This window comes from Dictyostelium purpureum, assembly GCF_000190715.1.
Source record: "Dictyostelium purpureum unplaced genomic scaffold DICPUscaffold_121, whole genome shotgun sequence".
NCBI classification, from domain to species: Eukaryota; Evosea; class Eumycetozoa; order Dictyosteliales; family Dictyosteliaceae; genus Dictyostelium; species Dictyostelium purpureum.
Window position 1 is genome coordinate 23,759 of NW_003519458.1, and position 14,869 is coordinate 38,627.

Genomic DNA, 14,869 nt, shown 5'->3' on the forward strand with positions numbered 1-14,869 from the left:
AAATCAAAAAAATAAAGTTTTTTTTGGAGAAAAAAAAGTGATTTTAATTAAAAATAATTTTACAAGTATTTACATTGAAAACGATTGGTAAAAAAAGAAAGAAAGAAAAAATAAATACAAATAAAAATAAAAATTAAAATTAAAAAAAATAAAAATAGATTTGTATAAACTTTTTTTTTTTTTTTTTTTTTTTTTTTTTTATTAATTTATTTTTAAATAACTTTTGTGGCCATTGGTACAACATCAATTGGTAGTTTATATTTAAAACCTTTTAGATATATAAATTTAACTGATGATGGGATTGAATCTTTTGAAAATATTTGTTTTACATCGTATAGTGAAATTTCTGTGCAAGACTCTGGAATTATACCTTTGGTGATGGGGTGATTAAAACCATCTATAAATATAATATTTTTGATATTGGGTGGTATGCAACCTGGTTGTAATGGTTTCAGTATTTCACCTAAATACAATGTATCCACAGAGTTTGGAATGGTATCTGTGGTTATTGGATGACGATACCCATATGCAAAAATTATTTTTTTAATATTTAAATTTTCACCTATATTAAATTTTGAAATTGGTAGTTTGATATCATAAAAATATAATCTTTCTAATGAAACTGGAAAGTTGAAACCATTGCTGAGTATTTCAGGTGATAATTGAAGATTGAAACCATTATTAAAAATAAGTTCTTTTATAGTTGATGGAATTGAACGAAGAGTGAGTGAGCTCTTTACATCGCCAATATAGAGATTCTGTACAGATTTAGGAATTTTGGATGCTTTGATTTTGTGGCTGAAGCCATGATCAAAATAAAGCTCTTGAATAGTGTTGGGAATTGATGTTTTAGTTAGTGATTGAACTATATCATTAATGTACAATGATTGAACTGTTGGAGGAATCACTTCGCTAGTAATTGGATGAGCATAGCCATTTTCGAAAAACAACTCCTTGACACTACTACCAATGGAGCCACATATTAAAGGCTCTTTGATATCACGAATAAATAGTTTTTTGATTGAAGTGGGCATGATGTCGCTTCTGATTATATAACTATATCCATGAGAGAAATCCAGTATTTTGACGGTAGACGGAATAGAGTCGGTTGCCAATGGTACCTTTATATCACAAATATATATTTTTTCAACTGTTGAAGGAATTATTTCTTGATTTATTTTGTGATTAAAGCCATTACAAAAAATAATCTCTTTTACACAACATTCTGGTATTGAGTTTTTAGTTAGAGGTTCTTTAATTTCACCTATAAACAATTTCTCTACACTGTCTGGAATGACTCCATTTTCTATTGGGTGTTGGTAGTTGTTGAAAAAGTAAAGATTTTTTATAGTGTTGGCTGGTAAAGACTCTTCAGTTAAACCTTGCTTAATGTTACCAATTGAAATAGATGTTACAGTATCGGGAATGGTTTGACGTTCGATTGGATGGCTAAAATTATTATAAAAAATGATTTCTTTGATGGATGGTGGTATCGAGCCAACTATTAAAGGATTCGCAATATTTCCTACATACAGTTTCTCTACGCTATTTGGTATAATTTCATTTAGTATCACTGCATTTGGATCGAAACCGTCATATAAAAGTAAATTTGTAACCGAGTAGGGTATGGCTTGGTTTGAAATTGAAAAGGTTGTTGATGTAATTGCTAAACTATCTATATACTCTGGAATTGGTTCACCATGGCTAATATAAAAAACTTTTTCGATTGAATCTATTATTTTTTTCTCTAACATTAGATGACTATTATTTATCTTATCTTCAAATGGAACACTATCGACCATAAAATTATTCTTTATCATATCAATTCCGATTTCTAACTCCTCTTGATTATATTTTAAGCTATCCTCTTGAAACAGATTTAACGTGTTATTTTTTCTTTCTATAATTTTATTTGTATTATCACTATCTCTTAATAATGGTATAAACTTTTTGACCACATTATTATCAATTTTTTTAACACCATTATTACTACCTGTACTACTATTTAAACTATTATTACTATTATTTAAGCTATTGTTACTATTATTTAAACCATTACTCATTAGATTGTTACTGTTTCTTAAATTGTTTACATTATTATTGCTATTATTTAAATTTTCTTTTTGTTGTTCTAAAATTTGATCAATATTTAAATCGTTTATTTGATCCTTATGTTTCTCTAATATGGCATCTATGGTTTCTGCATCTGATTCTATTTGAGTTTTAGTTTTTAAATATAACTCTTCATTTTCTGATAATCTAGTATCTAAAGTCTTTTTTAGGTTTACTTCAATAATTTGTAAAAAATTGTGAAGTTCTTTAAATTTGTTATAGAGTTTGGCTGAATTTTGTTGATGTTTATCTTTTATTATTTTATGGGTTTGTTCTAATGATTCTAATATTGCCTTGCCGCTTTCTCTGTAGCCTCTTAATGTTGGATACTGTCGTTTAAATCTATCAATTATATCTTTACTCTGATCGAGGGTTATTTCTGAAAGTCTATGTCCATTATGATAACTGATTACACATTTATGGCAAAGTGGGGACATACATTCATCACAAATATATCCAATATCAATATCTCGGTGAAAATGACATTTTATATCAATTTCATTATTTTGATTATTTTGATTATTTTGATTATTTTGATTATTTTGATTGGCTAGGTTATCTGAATTATTTTGATCATTATTATAATTATTATTTACATTATAATATAATTGTATATTATTATTATTATTATTATTTACATTGTTATTATTATTATAGTTATTATTGCAGTTATTATTATAGTTATTATTATTATTATTATTATTATTATTAAACATTGGTATCATAAATTTAAATTATATATATATATTATTATAATTAAAAATAAACTATTATAATTAAAAACACAAATTGACTATTAAGAAAAAAAAAAATAAAAAAAAATAAATAAAAAAAAAATAAATAAAAAAAAAGATTTGCTTTATGTTGATATTTTATTATTATTGTTTATATAGTGAGGAGGGATAAAGGAAGAGAAAAAAAAAATTGATTCTGTCAATGATAGTCTTATTATTTACTACCACTATTGGTAGTGATTAGAAGTAGTAATGTGCGTGTATTATTTTAAGAAAAAAATATTAAATTATAATTGAGGTTTTTTATTTTTTTTTGAGTTGGTTGAAACTAAATTAAATTATAATTTATTATTTATTATTTTTGATTGTTATTAAAATTTTAATAACATTAAAGAAGTCGTTTAAGGTGGCAAAAATTTATTTATTCGAATTAATAAGTTTACACACAACTTAAAAAAAAAAAAAAACAATAATAATATTAAAAAAAAAAAAAATTAAAAATAATAAAATAAAATAAAATAAAAATTTTAAAAAAATTTTGAAAAAAAAAATATAAAAAAAAAAAAATATTAGGAAACCAGTAACCGAAAATATCCATCTCATGGATATTACTTTATTATCTATTTTTATTACTTTGGTTTACCATGGTGTTTAAAAAAAAATAATCAAAAATCTAAATATTTGCATCATCAAATAAAAAAAAAACTAAAAAAAAAAAAATTTTAATTTTGTGTGTGTATCTAAAAAAAAAACTTGGTGTACAACATTGTGCAACATTCATTTTAATCATTTTTTATATTTAAAAAAAGATTCATTCAATTTTAAATTAAAAATCCCAAAAAAAAAACCACTCAAAGACAGCTTTAATATAAAAAAATAAACATTAAAAAATAATTGTTTTTATTTTTTATTTATTTTTTATGAAACTATTTTATTTTTTAAAATAATTAAAATTGAAACTTTATTGCTCTAAACTTTCCTTTATTTTTTTTATTTTTTTTTTAAGCTATTCGCCCAGTTTTAAATTTTCAAAGGATTTTATAGAGTTATCTGTAATCAATGGTAGAATGTTTTCGTTTCTAAATTGTAAAAGTTTCATTGATGATAATGATATTGTTCCTGGTTTAATAGATTGGAGAAACATGAAACCAAATTCCAATTTCTCAAGATTAGGTGGTAATGAATGTGGTTTTATAGGTTGATTAAATAATTTACCAAATATAAGTGATTTAATATTTGATGAAAAGACACCAGGCTCGATGGGATGATTAAAGCTCCACCCTAAATTAACAGAGGTCACTGAAGGAGGTATTGTATTTATATCAATAGGTTTATCATATTCCCAACCAAAAATAAGATAGGTTAGATTTGGTGGAAGAGAATGTGGTTTTAATACTTGATTAAAAGAGTTTGATAAAATAAGTTTCCTAAGTGTAACTGGGAGTGTTCCTGGCTCAATTGGATGATTAAATTTCCCACCATCCCCATCCTCTCCACCTAATGTTAAAACAATTAAACCGGGTGGTAAATCATTTGTTTTAATTGGGTGACTGTAACCTTTGATGGTTAATGATTTAATATTTGAAGGTAGTGTACCTTGATGAAGTTCTATATTGTAACTACCCAGATCAAGATGTGTGACACTTTGAGGAATTATATTTGGTAAATTTAATGGTTCATTTATTTCTAAAAACAAATGTTTTATATGCTCTCTGTATGGACAAGCTAAAAGATCACCAATTGATGTAAAATATACTTGGGAAGTTTCATAAAATGCAATGTTATCCATTATTAGTTAATTTAAAACTATTAGTAATAATGGAACAAATGAAAGATTTTTTTAAAAATAAAAATTTTTGTTTTGTTAATTTTTTAAAAAAAAAAATTGAAATTTTTTAGATATCTGTTTTTTAGTTTATAAAATAAAAAACCACAATATTTATTTGAACGTTTATTAATATATGAGTTTATGATTACAATTTGTTGAGAATGTGGTGAATATTTTATATGTAAATTATTTTTATTAAAAGTATTACAGTTGTAAATAAACAATGATGAAATTGGATAATAACCAATTCTTTCATTTTCTAAATATTCTTATCACTTCATCTTCGACCTCGACTTCTGCTTCTACTTCTACTTCGACTTCCACTTCTACTTCGACTTCTACTTTTCCCTCTTGATCTCCTATGTTTTTTCTTTTTATCCCTTTTCTTTTTTTTATCGCTCTTTTTTCTTTTTTTTCTGTTTTTATCTCTTGATGATGACCTTGATGAAGATCTTGATGATGAAGTAGATGGCGATCTATTACGTTTTGATTTTCTTTTTCTCTTTTTTTTATTTTTGTATTCTGGTGATCTTGATGAGGATGATGACGATGATGATGATAATGATCTTTTATTTCTTTTTTTATTTTTATATTCAAAACTTGATGATCTTGAACGAGATCTTGAACGTGATCTTGAACGAGATCTAGTGTGGCCATATCTCTTTTCTTTTCTTTCCTCCTCTCTTCTATCTTTATATCTGGTATCTCTTTCTATATTATTATCACTTTCGTCACTATCTTTATATACATCCAAAGAAATACCATACTTCTCTTTTAAATTTTGCAAAAGCTCTTTATCTTTTCTTTCATCGTGCACTCTACTACCCACTCTACCTCTACCCCTAACTTTATATTTATTTAAAATTTCAGGGACTGTATCATCAAATTCTTTGTCAATTATACCACTTGATATCTTTTCATTTTCAACATTATTAAAACTATTATCTTGATTTGTGCTAACATCATCATCTAGTCTTTTGATTCTCTCCTTGTGTGTTAGTCTTCTTTCCAATTCATTTTGTCTTCTTTCTAATTCATATGAATTGTTCATAGAATCATGTTGTTTGTAATTTGTACTACTATTATTTTTAAAATTACTATTATTACTATTATTACTATTATTATTATAGCTATTATATTTTTTGTTACTATCACTATTTCTATTTGATGATACTGTTGTATTTGGTAACTCTTGTTTCGATTCTAATTCTTTTAAATATTTATTATGTGATACCGTTTGACGAAGAATATTATTTAGATATGAAACATTTGGACATGAATTTCTTTTTAGTGGGGCTGAACTTGATGATATTAAACTGGTATCACTAATATTATTATTTGTGTGTGGTTTTTCTTTATTACCACTGTTACTATTTAATATTGATTTCACATAATCATCGTGTAGCTCTAGTGTTGATAAAATTTCTTTATCAGTTAACCCATTATTATTCTTTTTACTATTATACATTATAACCCCTTTTTAACGGTATTATTATAATTGTGTTAAATTTATTAATTTTGTTAAAACTCCCATATAAAAACCACAAATATAAAAAAAAGGGTATTGTAATTGAACGGGGAGTTAATTAATTAAAAAAATAATAAAATATTTTATTTTTTTTAAAATTTTTTTTTTTTTAATTTTTTCTTAATTTTTTTTTTTTTTTTTTTTCGTTTTTTTAAAAAAAGATATCTGCCAACAGCAAAATTATTATTATTATTTAAAATTTTATAAACATTCTATTTATATATATATATAATAAAAAAAACTATATATATATATTAAAAATGACAGATATCGAAATTAAAGAAAATATTGAAACAACTATTAATAAAGAAGAAGAGGAAGAAAATACAGAAACTATTTTAATGAACCCAACAACAATTATAAATAAAATCGGTGGATATGAATTTTTTAGAAATGTTTTAAAATCACCAAAGTTAGTAGTTGCACCAATGGTTGATCACACCTATTTAGCATTTCGTATGTTAACTAGAAAATATGGTGCAGATTTAGTTTATACACCAATGTTCCATTCAAAGAATTTTGTAACTTGCAAAACCTATAGAAAAGATAATTTCACAACATGTCCTGAAGATAGACCATTAGTAGTTCAATTTTGTGGTAATGATCCAGAATGGGTAGTCAAAGCAGCCAAATTAGTTGAAGACCGTTGCGACGCTATAGATTTAAATTTAGGTTGTCCACAACAAATTGCCCGTCGTGGTAATTATGGTAGTTTCCTTTTAGATAAACCACACATCATTCTTCCAATCGTTAGAGAACTTCACAAAAATATCAAAGTACCAATATTTTGTAAAATTAGATTACTCCCAGATCTCAAGGATACCATTAAATTAGCATTAGATTTACAAGAAGCTGGTTGTCAACTTTTAACAGTTCATGGTCGTACAAAGGAACAAAAAGGTCAATATTCAGGCCATGCCAATTGGGACGCTATTCGTCAAATTAAAGAAGTACTTCATATTCCAGTCATCGCTAATGGTAGTGTTGTTAAATTTGATGATATTGATAGATGTTTAGAAGCTTCCAAAGCTGATGGTATTATGAGTGCTGAAGGTTTACTCGCCAATCCATCATTCTTTTGCGGTAAAGATATTTCAATCTATCAAGTTGCTCACGAATATATGGACTTTTCAATTCAATACACCACCGCTGGTCACATTGTCAGAAGTCACCTCTTTAAGATGTTAAAAGAAAAATTCGATAACTACTCTGATCTCAGAGATAAAATGGGTGAAACTCACACCATTGACGGTTTCAGAGATATCGTTAACGAATTAGAAAATAGATATAAAACAGGTGCACCATTTATCAAATGCTTAACAAACAAACAAAAAAGAGAATTAAAAGAAAAAGAAGACCAAGACAAACAAGAAAATGAAAAAAAACAAAAAACAGAAAATGATGAAAATTTAAATAACAATGTAGATAATAATAATAATAATAATAGTAATAATACTGAAAATAAATAATTAAATTTTTTTTTTAAATTAACCATTATATCTTGTCCAATTTACTGATCAATTATTTAGTTTTTTTTTATTTATTTAATTAATTATTTATTTTTTTTTTTATTTTTTTTTTAAAAAAATTTTTAATTTTTTTTTTAATTTTTATTACTTTATAAATTTTTTTTTATGTTCACACCATCCCATCAAAACAGAATCCATATTTAGCCAATCAAACAATGACAAATATAATCGATAACTTTGTTAATGAATCACTAATAAAATTCCTCCCAATAGAACCAGAATCCTACCATGAAATTGATGCAGATAGTAAGTAAAACTTTATTTTTAATATTAAATTTTTATTTTTATTATTATAAATTAACAGCAATATATAATATAGATAAGATTGATTTCATAAATGATATACTCCCAGGTACAAATATTGGATTTACCATAGAAAAATTTAAACATAAACTTTCAGTTTCAAGAGGTGTCAAACCAAATTTTTATCAAGTAGATTTATTAAATAAAAGCTTAAAGAACCATAACTTTGGAGTTTCAGTTTATGATGGAAAGGATATACAACTTAACTATATAATGAAACCAATTAAAGGAATCGGTGCAGATTTTAGTGTAAATACATCAATAGGTTCAAAAAGACTATCAGGTACATTCGCAGCATATCATAGAGGCAAACGTTCATTTACAGAGATTAAAGGAACCGAAATTGGCGATCATCGTTTAGTAGGCGTAAGCTATTCACATATAGTTCGTAGTTGGTGGACATTGGGTGCTGAAGCATACTATAAATTCATTCAAAGTAGTGGTGGTGCAGGTTTAGCAAGTCGTTTTAGAGGCGAATTAGCAGGTTTACAATATACAGTAACTTCATCCTACAATATTATGGGCGACTTACAATTAGGAACCTCCATTTGTATAAGCCCAAAATACCTTTCAATCTCCTCTCGTTTCAATTTAAATACAAATAGCATGCAAAGCAATACCCAATTTGGTGCCAAATTAATGTTATATCCAACCATCAACGGCTATAGCGCTCCAACCTGCCTTAAAATTCGTACAAGTAATAATTTAGAAAATGCAATCTCCTTAGAAGTCCATACTCCAGCTGTTAAAATTAGTTTAGGATGTTTTGGTAAAAAATTAGATTTGTTTAATAATATTGGAATTAATTTTGAAATTTAATTAATTAATTAAATTAATGAACAAATAAATTATAATAATTAAAAAAAATATATTATAAAATATATATTTTCTTTTTTTTAAGTATGTATATTTTTTTTTAAGTTTATTTATCCCCTTTTTTATATCATCATCATTATTCCATTATTCATTTATTTAATCTGTATCAACAAATGAAATTTTTAAAATAATGATCTTAAAAAGGAAAATGTATATATTTTTTTTGTAGGATAAATTAAAAAAAAACAATCATTTTTCACCCAATATATAAATTAAATCTAAAAATAATGTAAATCATAAATTTTCTTAAAAAGGAAAAAAAATAAATAATTTATCACACAACATTATAATTTAAAAAAATTAATATATTATTTTTAAAAATAAAAAAAAAAAAAAGATTAATTATTGACACATCATATTACATATGTCCATTTTCCACACAATATCAACAATAAATTATATTTGTATATAAAAAACTAATAACAATAAAAATACTTTTTTTTTTTTTTTTTTCTAGATTAGGTTGGTACAAAAATTTTATGTTTTATAATATGTATGAATATTGTATATATACTAATGTAATTTCATATTTTGGGTGTGGTTGTATTTTAAGTATAATAATTATTTATGTTAATAATTATGATTTTTTTTCAAGTCGTTAACAGTTTATTTATTATTATAAAATAAAAAAAATTATTAACTAATTTAAAAAATAAGATTTATCGCTCATTCAAAATACTAATATGTGGTGTGATACCATAAAAAAAAAATTTCTATGATTATTTTTATTTTTTTCTTTTTTATATAAATAATAACCAAACAATTTTTTTTTTTTTTTTTATTATCATAAAATTATAAACATAAATTTCTAAAAAAAAGTAATAAGAAAGTTTTTTTTTATTTTCTAATTTTTTATTTTTTATTTTTTATTTTTTATTTTTTATTTTTTTTTTTTTTTTTTTCATTTTTCAGTTTTATGAAAAACTATAATCAATCACAAAATAATTATAATAATTGATTCTTTATGATTTTATGATAATCCTTTTTTGGGGAGAACCTATCACTCAAAAGTCACTGCACTCGTATAAAACCAATTATATTTTAATTTTATTTTATTTTATTTTATTTTAAAAAAAAAAAAAAATATAGGATATTTTATTATTTATAATAATAAAAATTTTATTTAATTTTAATTAAAATATTTTTTTTATTTTTTTCTGCAAATATTTAATATACCTCAAAAAAAAAAAAAAAAAATTTCTTTTTTCTATTTTATCCGCTATCATAAAAAGTAAATATATTTTTTTTTGTGTATCTTTTTTTTTATCTTTTGTCTTTTTTTTTTTTTCAACTCTTTATAACCTCAACTCACCCACACAAACACACAAAAAAAAGGATTTATTTAATTATTTATTTTTAGCCTCTATCTCCTTTTTCTTGTTATTTCTGATTTTTATTTTATTTTGACAATAATTTAATAGATAATAAATATTTATTGTACCAGTAAATAATTAAAATAACAGTAAAGAGTAATATCAACTTAAGGGTAATAATTATAATAATAATAATAATAATAATAATAATCGTATTAATAGATATACGATAATTTTAATGGTGTTTGTATACAATTAATTAAGTCTAACACATCATCTTCATCACAATAATAATCAGAATCATAATCACACCAAACCAATAAAGCTATTTATTAATAAAAATAAATTAATTTAATACAAACCTCCACCACTACCGCCCACAATGTATATATATATATATACAAAATTAACACCCCACATTTCAAACACCACAATAAAAGTAAAAATAGTAATTCAAAAAAAAAAAAAAACAAAAAAAAATTTAAACACCCCCATATTAACACCCACATTTAATAATAAATATTAAAATTTGTTTGTTGTTGCTGTTCAATTTATTTTTATTTTTTTTTATTTTTTTTTTTTTATTTATTTTGGGGTGTTGGTATTTTTGTGTTTGTGTGTTGTTTATTGTAAGTTTCTTATTTCTACATATAACATATTTTATTCATTTATTAGAGGAATACCCTCAAAAATTCCTCATTCACACCACACAAAATAAAATATAAATCATAATTGGATATTGGCAGTTATTTTAGGTTATATAAAATCTTTTTCTTTTTTTTTTTTTTTAATTTTTGAGGGGTGTTTGAAAATTTTGATAGGTGGTGTTACTGTGTTATTGATTTATTTTTTTTTTTCTATAACACATAACACCCTCACAATCTATCACCCCCTTTTCACATAGTTAAACCCCATTAAAGGATTGTTTATTTTTTTTTATTTTATTTTTTTTCAAAAAATATTTTTATTTTAATTTTAATTTTATTATTATTTTTATTTTTATTTAATTTTTTTTTTTTTTAATTTTTTTTTTTATTAAAAAATTATTTTAATAGGTATTAATAATTTTCATTTTTTTTTTTATTTGACTATTAGATAATTTTCTATACATATACAAAGAAAATCAAAATCATATCCAATAAAAGCTTTCAACAGTAAATCTCATAAATAATTCAATACACAACTCTAACTACCTTCTATTTAAATACAATAATATTTAATAGAAAAAAATAATAACAAATAATTTTTTGTCTATATAAACAATAATAATTTTTTTTTCAATTCATTCAATTCATTCAATTTATTAAAAAACTTTTTATTTTTTAAAATAATATATTCCAAAATGTCCTCAATTTTTGGTAAGTTATTTTCTATTTTTATTTTTTTTAAAAATAATTATTTTTTATAAAAAATAAATATTAATATTTTATTAAATTATAAATATTTTAGACTTTTTCAAATCACCAAAAAATACTTCATTATCAAGCTCATTAGATTCAATTCAACCACCACAATTATCTAAATCTGCTTCAAACTCTCCATCTTTAAACTCTTCATCTGAAAATGCTTTCATGAGAACAACCTCAAGCCCATCCATTGATATTCCAAATGCAAGTAACAAAGACAGAGAATCCTCTTACTTTAGAATGCTCCAAGTAATTGAAGGAAGTTCTTTCTAAAAACAAAAAATTTAAAAAAAAAAAAAAAAAAGAAAAAATTATATGTCAAATGTCTTATGTATAGTATAAGCAAAGAGCTCAAGTATTTTTATTTTTAAGACAAGTTTTCATAAATCAATTCATCAAATTTTCAATTTTAAAAGACACAAGTAGATTGTACCTTTTTTCTTCAATAATTTTAACTATGTTGGTTATAAATAATAACAGTAATCTTCTTTTTAATTGTCGCTTTTGACAAACCCTGTAAATAATAAAAAAACCCTGTATATAACAAAAAAAAATAAAAATATTTCATCATTACACCATTTCTCCCGAATTTTTTTTTCATTTTCTTCTAATAGAGATATAGTTTTAATTAAATGGGCGTTACTAAATCACTTATTTATTATAAATTATTTGAAAAAATAATTATTTATTTAAAATTTTAATTTTTTTTTTTTTTTTTTTAATTTTAATTTTTTTTTCGTTTTTTTATAATTTTTATATTTTCTTTTTAATTAATACACTGTGTGTAAACAGACAGAAATTGTTATTTAATACAAGAAATAATAACAATGCTAATGTTATTTTCAAAATGTGTAAAAAATAGAAGACTATACTCAACAATATCACCCAAACCTATACCTTCATCAGAAATACCAAATAATAATAATATTAATAATAATATTAATAATAATTTACACTTTAACAATTCATTTAAATTAGAAGAAGCAAATATTAAAAAAATAAATAGAGCCAATAATGATAGTGATAGTAGTTTTTCAAATATAGATGATCCATTACAACCAAAGTTACATAAAAAACAACAATCAAGGCCAATATCAGAATCACAAAGACCACATTCAATACACCAAAAAAAATTTAAACCATTGGATAAAACACATGATAATTTGGAAAATATTTTATTGGCAAATCTTGATAGTTTTAATATTCAAGAAAAGAATCAAAAGGATTTTTTAGATTTTATTCAAAATAAAATGGCATTATTGGATCCATTTTTATTAGGCAAATTAAAATATTCATCTTCTCGTGAGGTAAAGAAGGAATCATTAAAATTTATGCAGTTAAATTTAAAACCATTTTTAAAGAGTTTACGTGAAAAAAAGAAATCAGTACAAGAAATATTGGCAGATTTAAAAGAACCTCACTTATGGTATCCGGAAGCAAGAGCAATTAAAAGAAAGTTTATTTTACACACGGGACCAACTAATTCTGGTAAGACTCATCATGCATTGGAAAGATTAAAGAGCGCTGACAGTGGTGTTTATTGTGGACCACTTCGTTTATTGGCACAGGAGGTATACGAAAAATTAGCAGATAGTGGCGTCGAATGTAGCATGTTAACCGGTCAAATTCGTATTGTTAATCCAAACGCAAAACACATTTCATGTACAATAGAATTGGCAAATACTGAAGAGATGGTAGAGGTTGCAGTAATCGATGAGTTTCAATTAATCAGCGATAGTGACAGAGGTTTATATTGGACCAGAGCAATCTTGGGCATACCAGCACTTGAAATTCATTTGTGTGGTGATGGTAGTTCAAAAGAATTAATTAGAAAAATTTGTGAAATTACAGGTGATAGTTATGAATTACGTACATATGAACGTTTATCACCATTGGAAATAGAGGAAAGACCAGCATCAATATCAAAACTTCAAAAAGGTGATTGTTTAGTAACATTTTCAAAAAAAGAATGTATAGAACTTAAACAACAGATGGAATCAAAAGGTAAAAGATGTGCCATTGTTTATGGTTCACTTCCACCAATTATTCGTCTTCAAGAGGCCAAGCGTTTTAATGACACTGATGATGCCGAAATCTTAATTGCAACTGATTGTATTGGTATGGGTTTAAATTTAAATATATCTCGTGTTATCTTTACTTCAACTTTTAAATATGACGGAAGAGATTTTAGAAAATTAAAGAGCCCAGAGCTTAGACAAATCGCAGGTAGAGCAGGTAGATTCAAATCAGATTTTAATTCATGTGGTAAAGTTTCAGCATTCGATAGAACAGGTTTAGATCATATTAGAAAAGCATTCGCTGCAAGAGAAGAAGAAAATAAACGTGCAGGTTTATTCCCACCAGCAGAGCAATTGGAATTATTTGGTGAAAATATTGCTAAAAACTCAACAAAGTTCTCAGAAATCTTAAAAAGTTTTGTTTTATCATCAAATATCGACCAACACTATTTCTTGTGTTACTTTGACAGATTTTTAATTATTGCAGAGCATTTGGATGAAATCAAAATGAGTATTCCAGATAAATACTTGTTCATTTGTTCCCCATTCCAAATTCATCGTAAAAAAGCAATGTTTTTCCTAAAAAGCTTTGCTTTTGATTATTCAGAGGGTAAAACCATTCCATTCCCATTCAATCAATCCCATATGGTAGAAGGTCACACTGCAAATTCAACATTGGAATGTTTAGAAGATCTTTATGCCATCAGTGATGGATATTTGTGGTTAGCACATCAATTCCCAGAATCATTTAACGAAACAAATAAAGCTCAAAAATATATTCAAATGGTCACAAAAGAAATTTCAGAGAAACTTAAAACTTTACCTTTTAACAAACTTGCAGGATTCAGCAACGTTTTAAAAAAAGATAATTAATAAAAATAGAAAAAAAATTAAATAGTGGTATTTAATATTGTAAATAATCATATCATAATAGTAATAATAGAATAAGGTAATAAAATCATTATTATTATCATAATTAAACCATAATCATAACAAATTAATGTTATATAAAAGTAGATATATAAATTTTAATATAAATAAAATTTACTTATAAAACCAAGATTTTTTTTTTTTTTTTTTTTTTTCTTTCTTTCACACTATCTAATAATAAATCACCATATATATATAAAGTGTGGGATTATTACTATTTTTATAAATATATAGTATTGTTGTTGTTATGGTGGTTTTTCTTTTCCACTCCATAAATTATTTTCATTAATAT

At 24.0% G+C, this 14,869-nt stretch overlaps 7 protein-coding genes across 7 annotated transcripts; 4 read left to right on the forward strand and 3 right to left on the reverse strand.

Annotated features, from left to right (window-relative positions):
- Positions 1 to 212: 212 nt before the first annotated feature.
- On the reverse strand, positions 213 to 2,837 carry DICPUDRAFT_152271 (uncharacterized protein; the record flags this gene model as incomplete). The annotated part of the gene is made up of 2 exons (XM_003288033.1): positions 213 to 1,449; positions 1,534 to 2,837. The coding sequence occupies 2 exons, from the start codon at positions 2,835 to 2,837 to the stop codon at positions 213 to 215; spliced, it is 2,541 nt and encodes an 846-aa protein (XP_003288081.1).
- A 1,015-nt stretch (positions 2,838 to 3,852) lies between these two features.
- DICPUDRAFT_33494 (uncharacterized protein) lies at positions 3,853 to 4,635 on the reverse strand (the record flags this gene model as incomplete). The annotated part of the gene is made up of 1 exon (XM_003288034.1): positions 3,853 to 4,635. The coding sequence occupies one exon, from the start codon at positions 4,633 to 4,635 to the stop codon at positions 3,853 to 3,855; it is 783 nt and encodes a 260-aa protein (XP_003288082.1).
- Positions 4,636 to 4,951: 316 nt separating this feature from the next.
- Positions 4,952 to 6,142, reverse strand: DICPUDRAFT_78895 (uncharacterized protein; the record flags this gene model as incomplete). The annotated part of the gene is made up of 1 exon (XM_003288035.1): positions 4,952 to 6,142. One exon carries the CDS (start codon positions 6,140 to 6,142, stop codon positions 4,952 to 4,954), a length of 1,191 nt encoding a protein of 396 aa, XP_003288083.1.
- A 320-nt stretch (positions 6,143 to 6,462) lies between these two features.
- Positions 6,463 to 7,671, forward strand: DICPUDRAFT_152274 (uncharacterized protein; the record flags this gene model as incomplete). Its single annotated transcript, XM_003288018.1, has 1 exon — positions 6,463 to 7,671. The coding sequence occupies one exon, from the start codon at positions 6,463 to 6,465 to the stop codon at positions 7,669 to 7,671; it is 1,209 nt and encodes a 402-aa protein (XP_003288066.1).
- A 215-nt stretch (positions 7,672 to 7,886) lies between these two features.
- Positions 7,887 to 8,853, forward strand: DICPUDRAFT_152275 (uncharacterized protein; the record flags this gene model as incomplete). Its single annotated transcript, XM_003288019.1, has 2 exons — positions 7,887 to 7,977; positions 8,051 to 8,853. 2 exons carry the CDS (start codon positions 7,887 to 7,889, stop codon positions 8,851 to 8,853), a joined length of 894 nt encoding a protein of 297 aa, XP_003288067.1.
- Positions 8,854 to 11,318: 2,465 nt separating this feature from the next.
- Positions 11,319 to 12,206, forward strand: DICPUDRAFT_92036 (uncharacterized protein). Its single transcript, XM_003288020.1, has 2 exons — positions 11,319 to 11,581; positions 11,673 to 12,206. The coding sequence occupies exons 1-2, from the start codon at positions 11,566 to 11,568 to the stop codon at positions 11,900 to 11,902; spliced, it is 246 nt and encodes an 81-aa protein (XP_003288068.1). The 5' UTR covers positions 11,319 to 11,565; the 3' UTR covers positions 11,903 to 12,206.
- A 754-nt stretch (positions 12,207 to 12,960) lies between these two features.
- Positions 12,961 to 14,520, forward strand: DICPUDRAFT_33488 (uncharacterized protein; the record flags this gene model as incomplete). The annotated part of the gene is made up of 1 exon (XM_003288021.1): positions 12,961 to 14,520. The coding sequence occupies one exon, from the start codon at positions 12,961 to 12,963 to the stop codon at positions 14,518 to 14,520; it is 1,560 nt and encodes a 519-aa protein (XP_003288069.1).
- Positions 14,521 to 14,869: the final 349 nt, after the last annotated feature.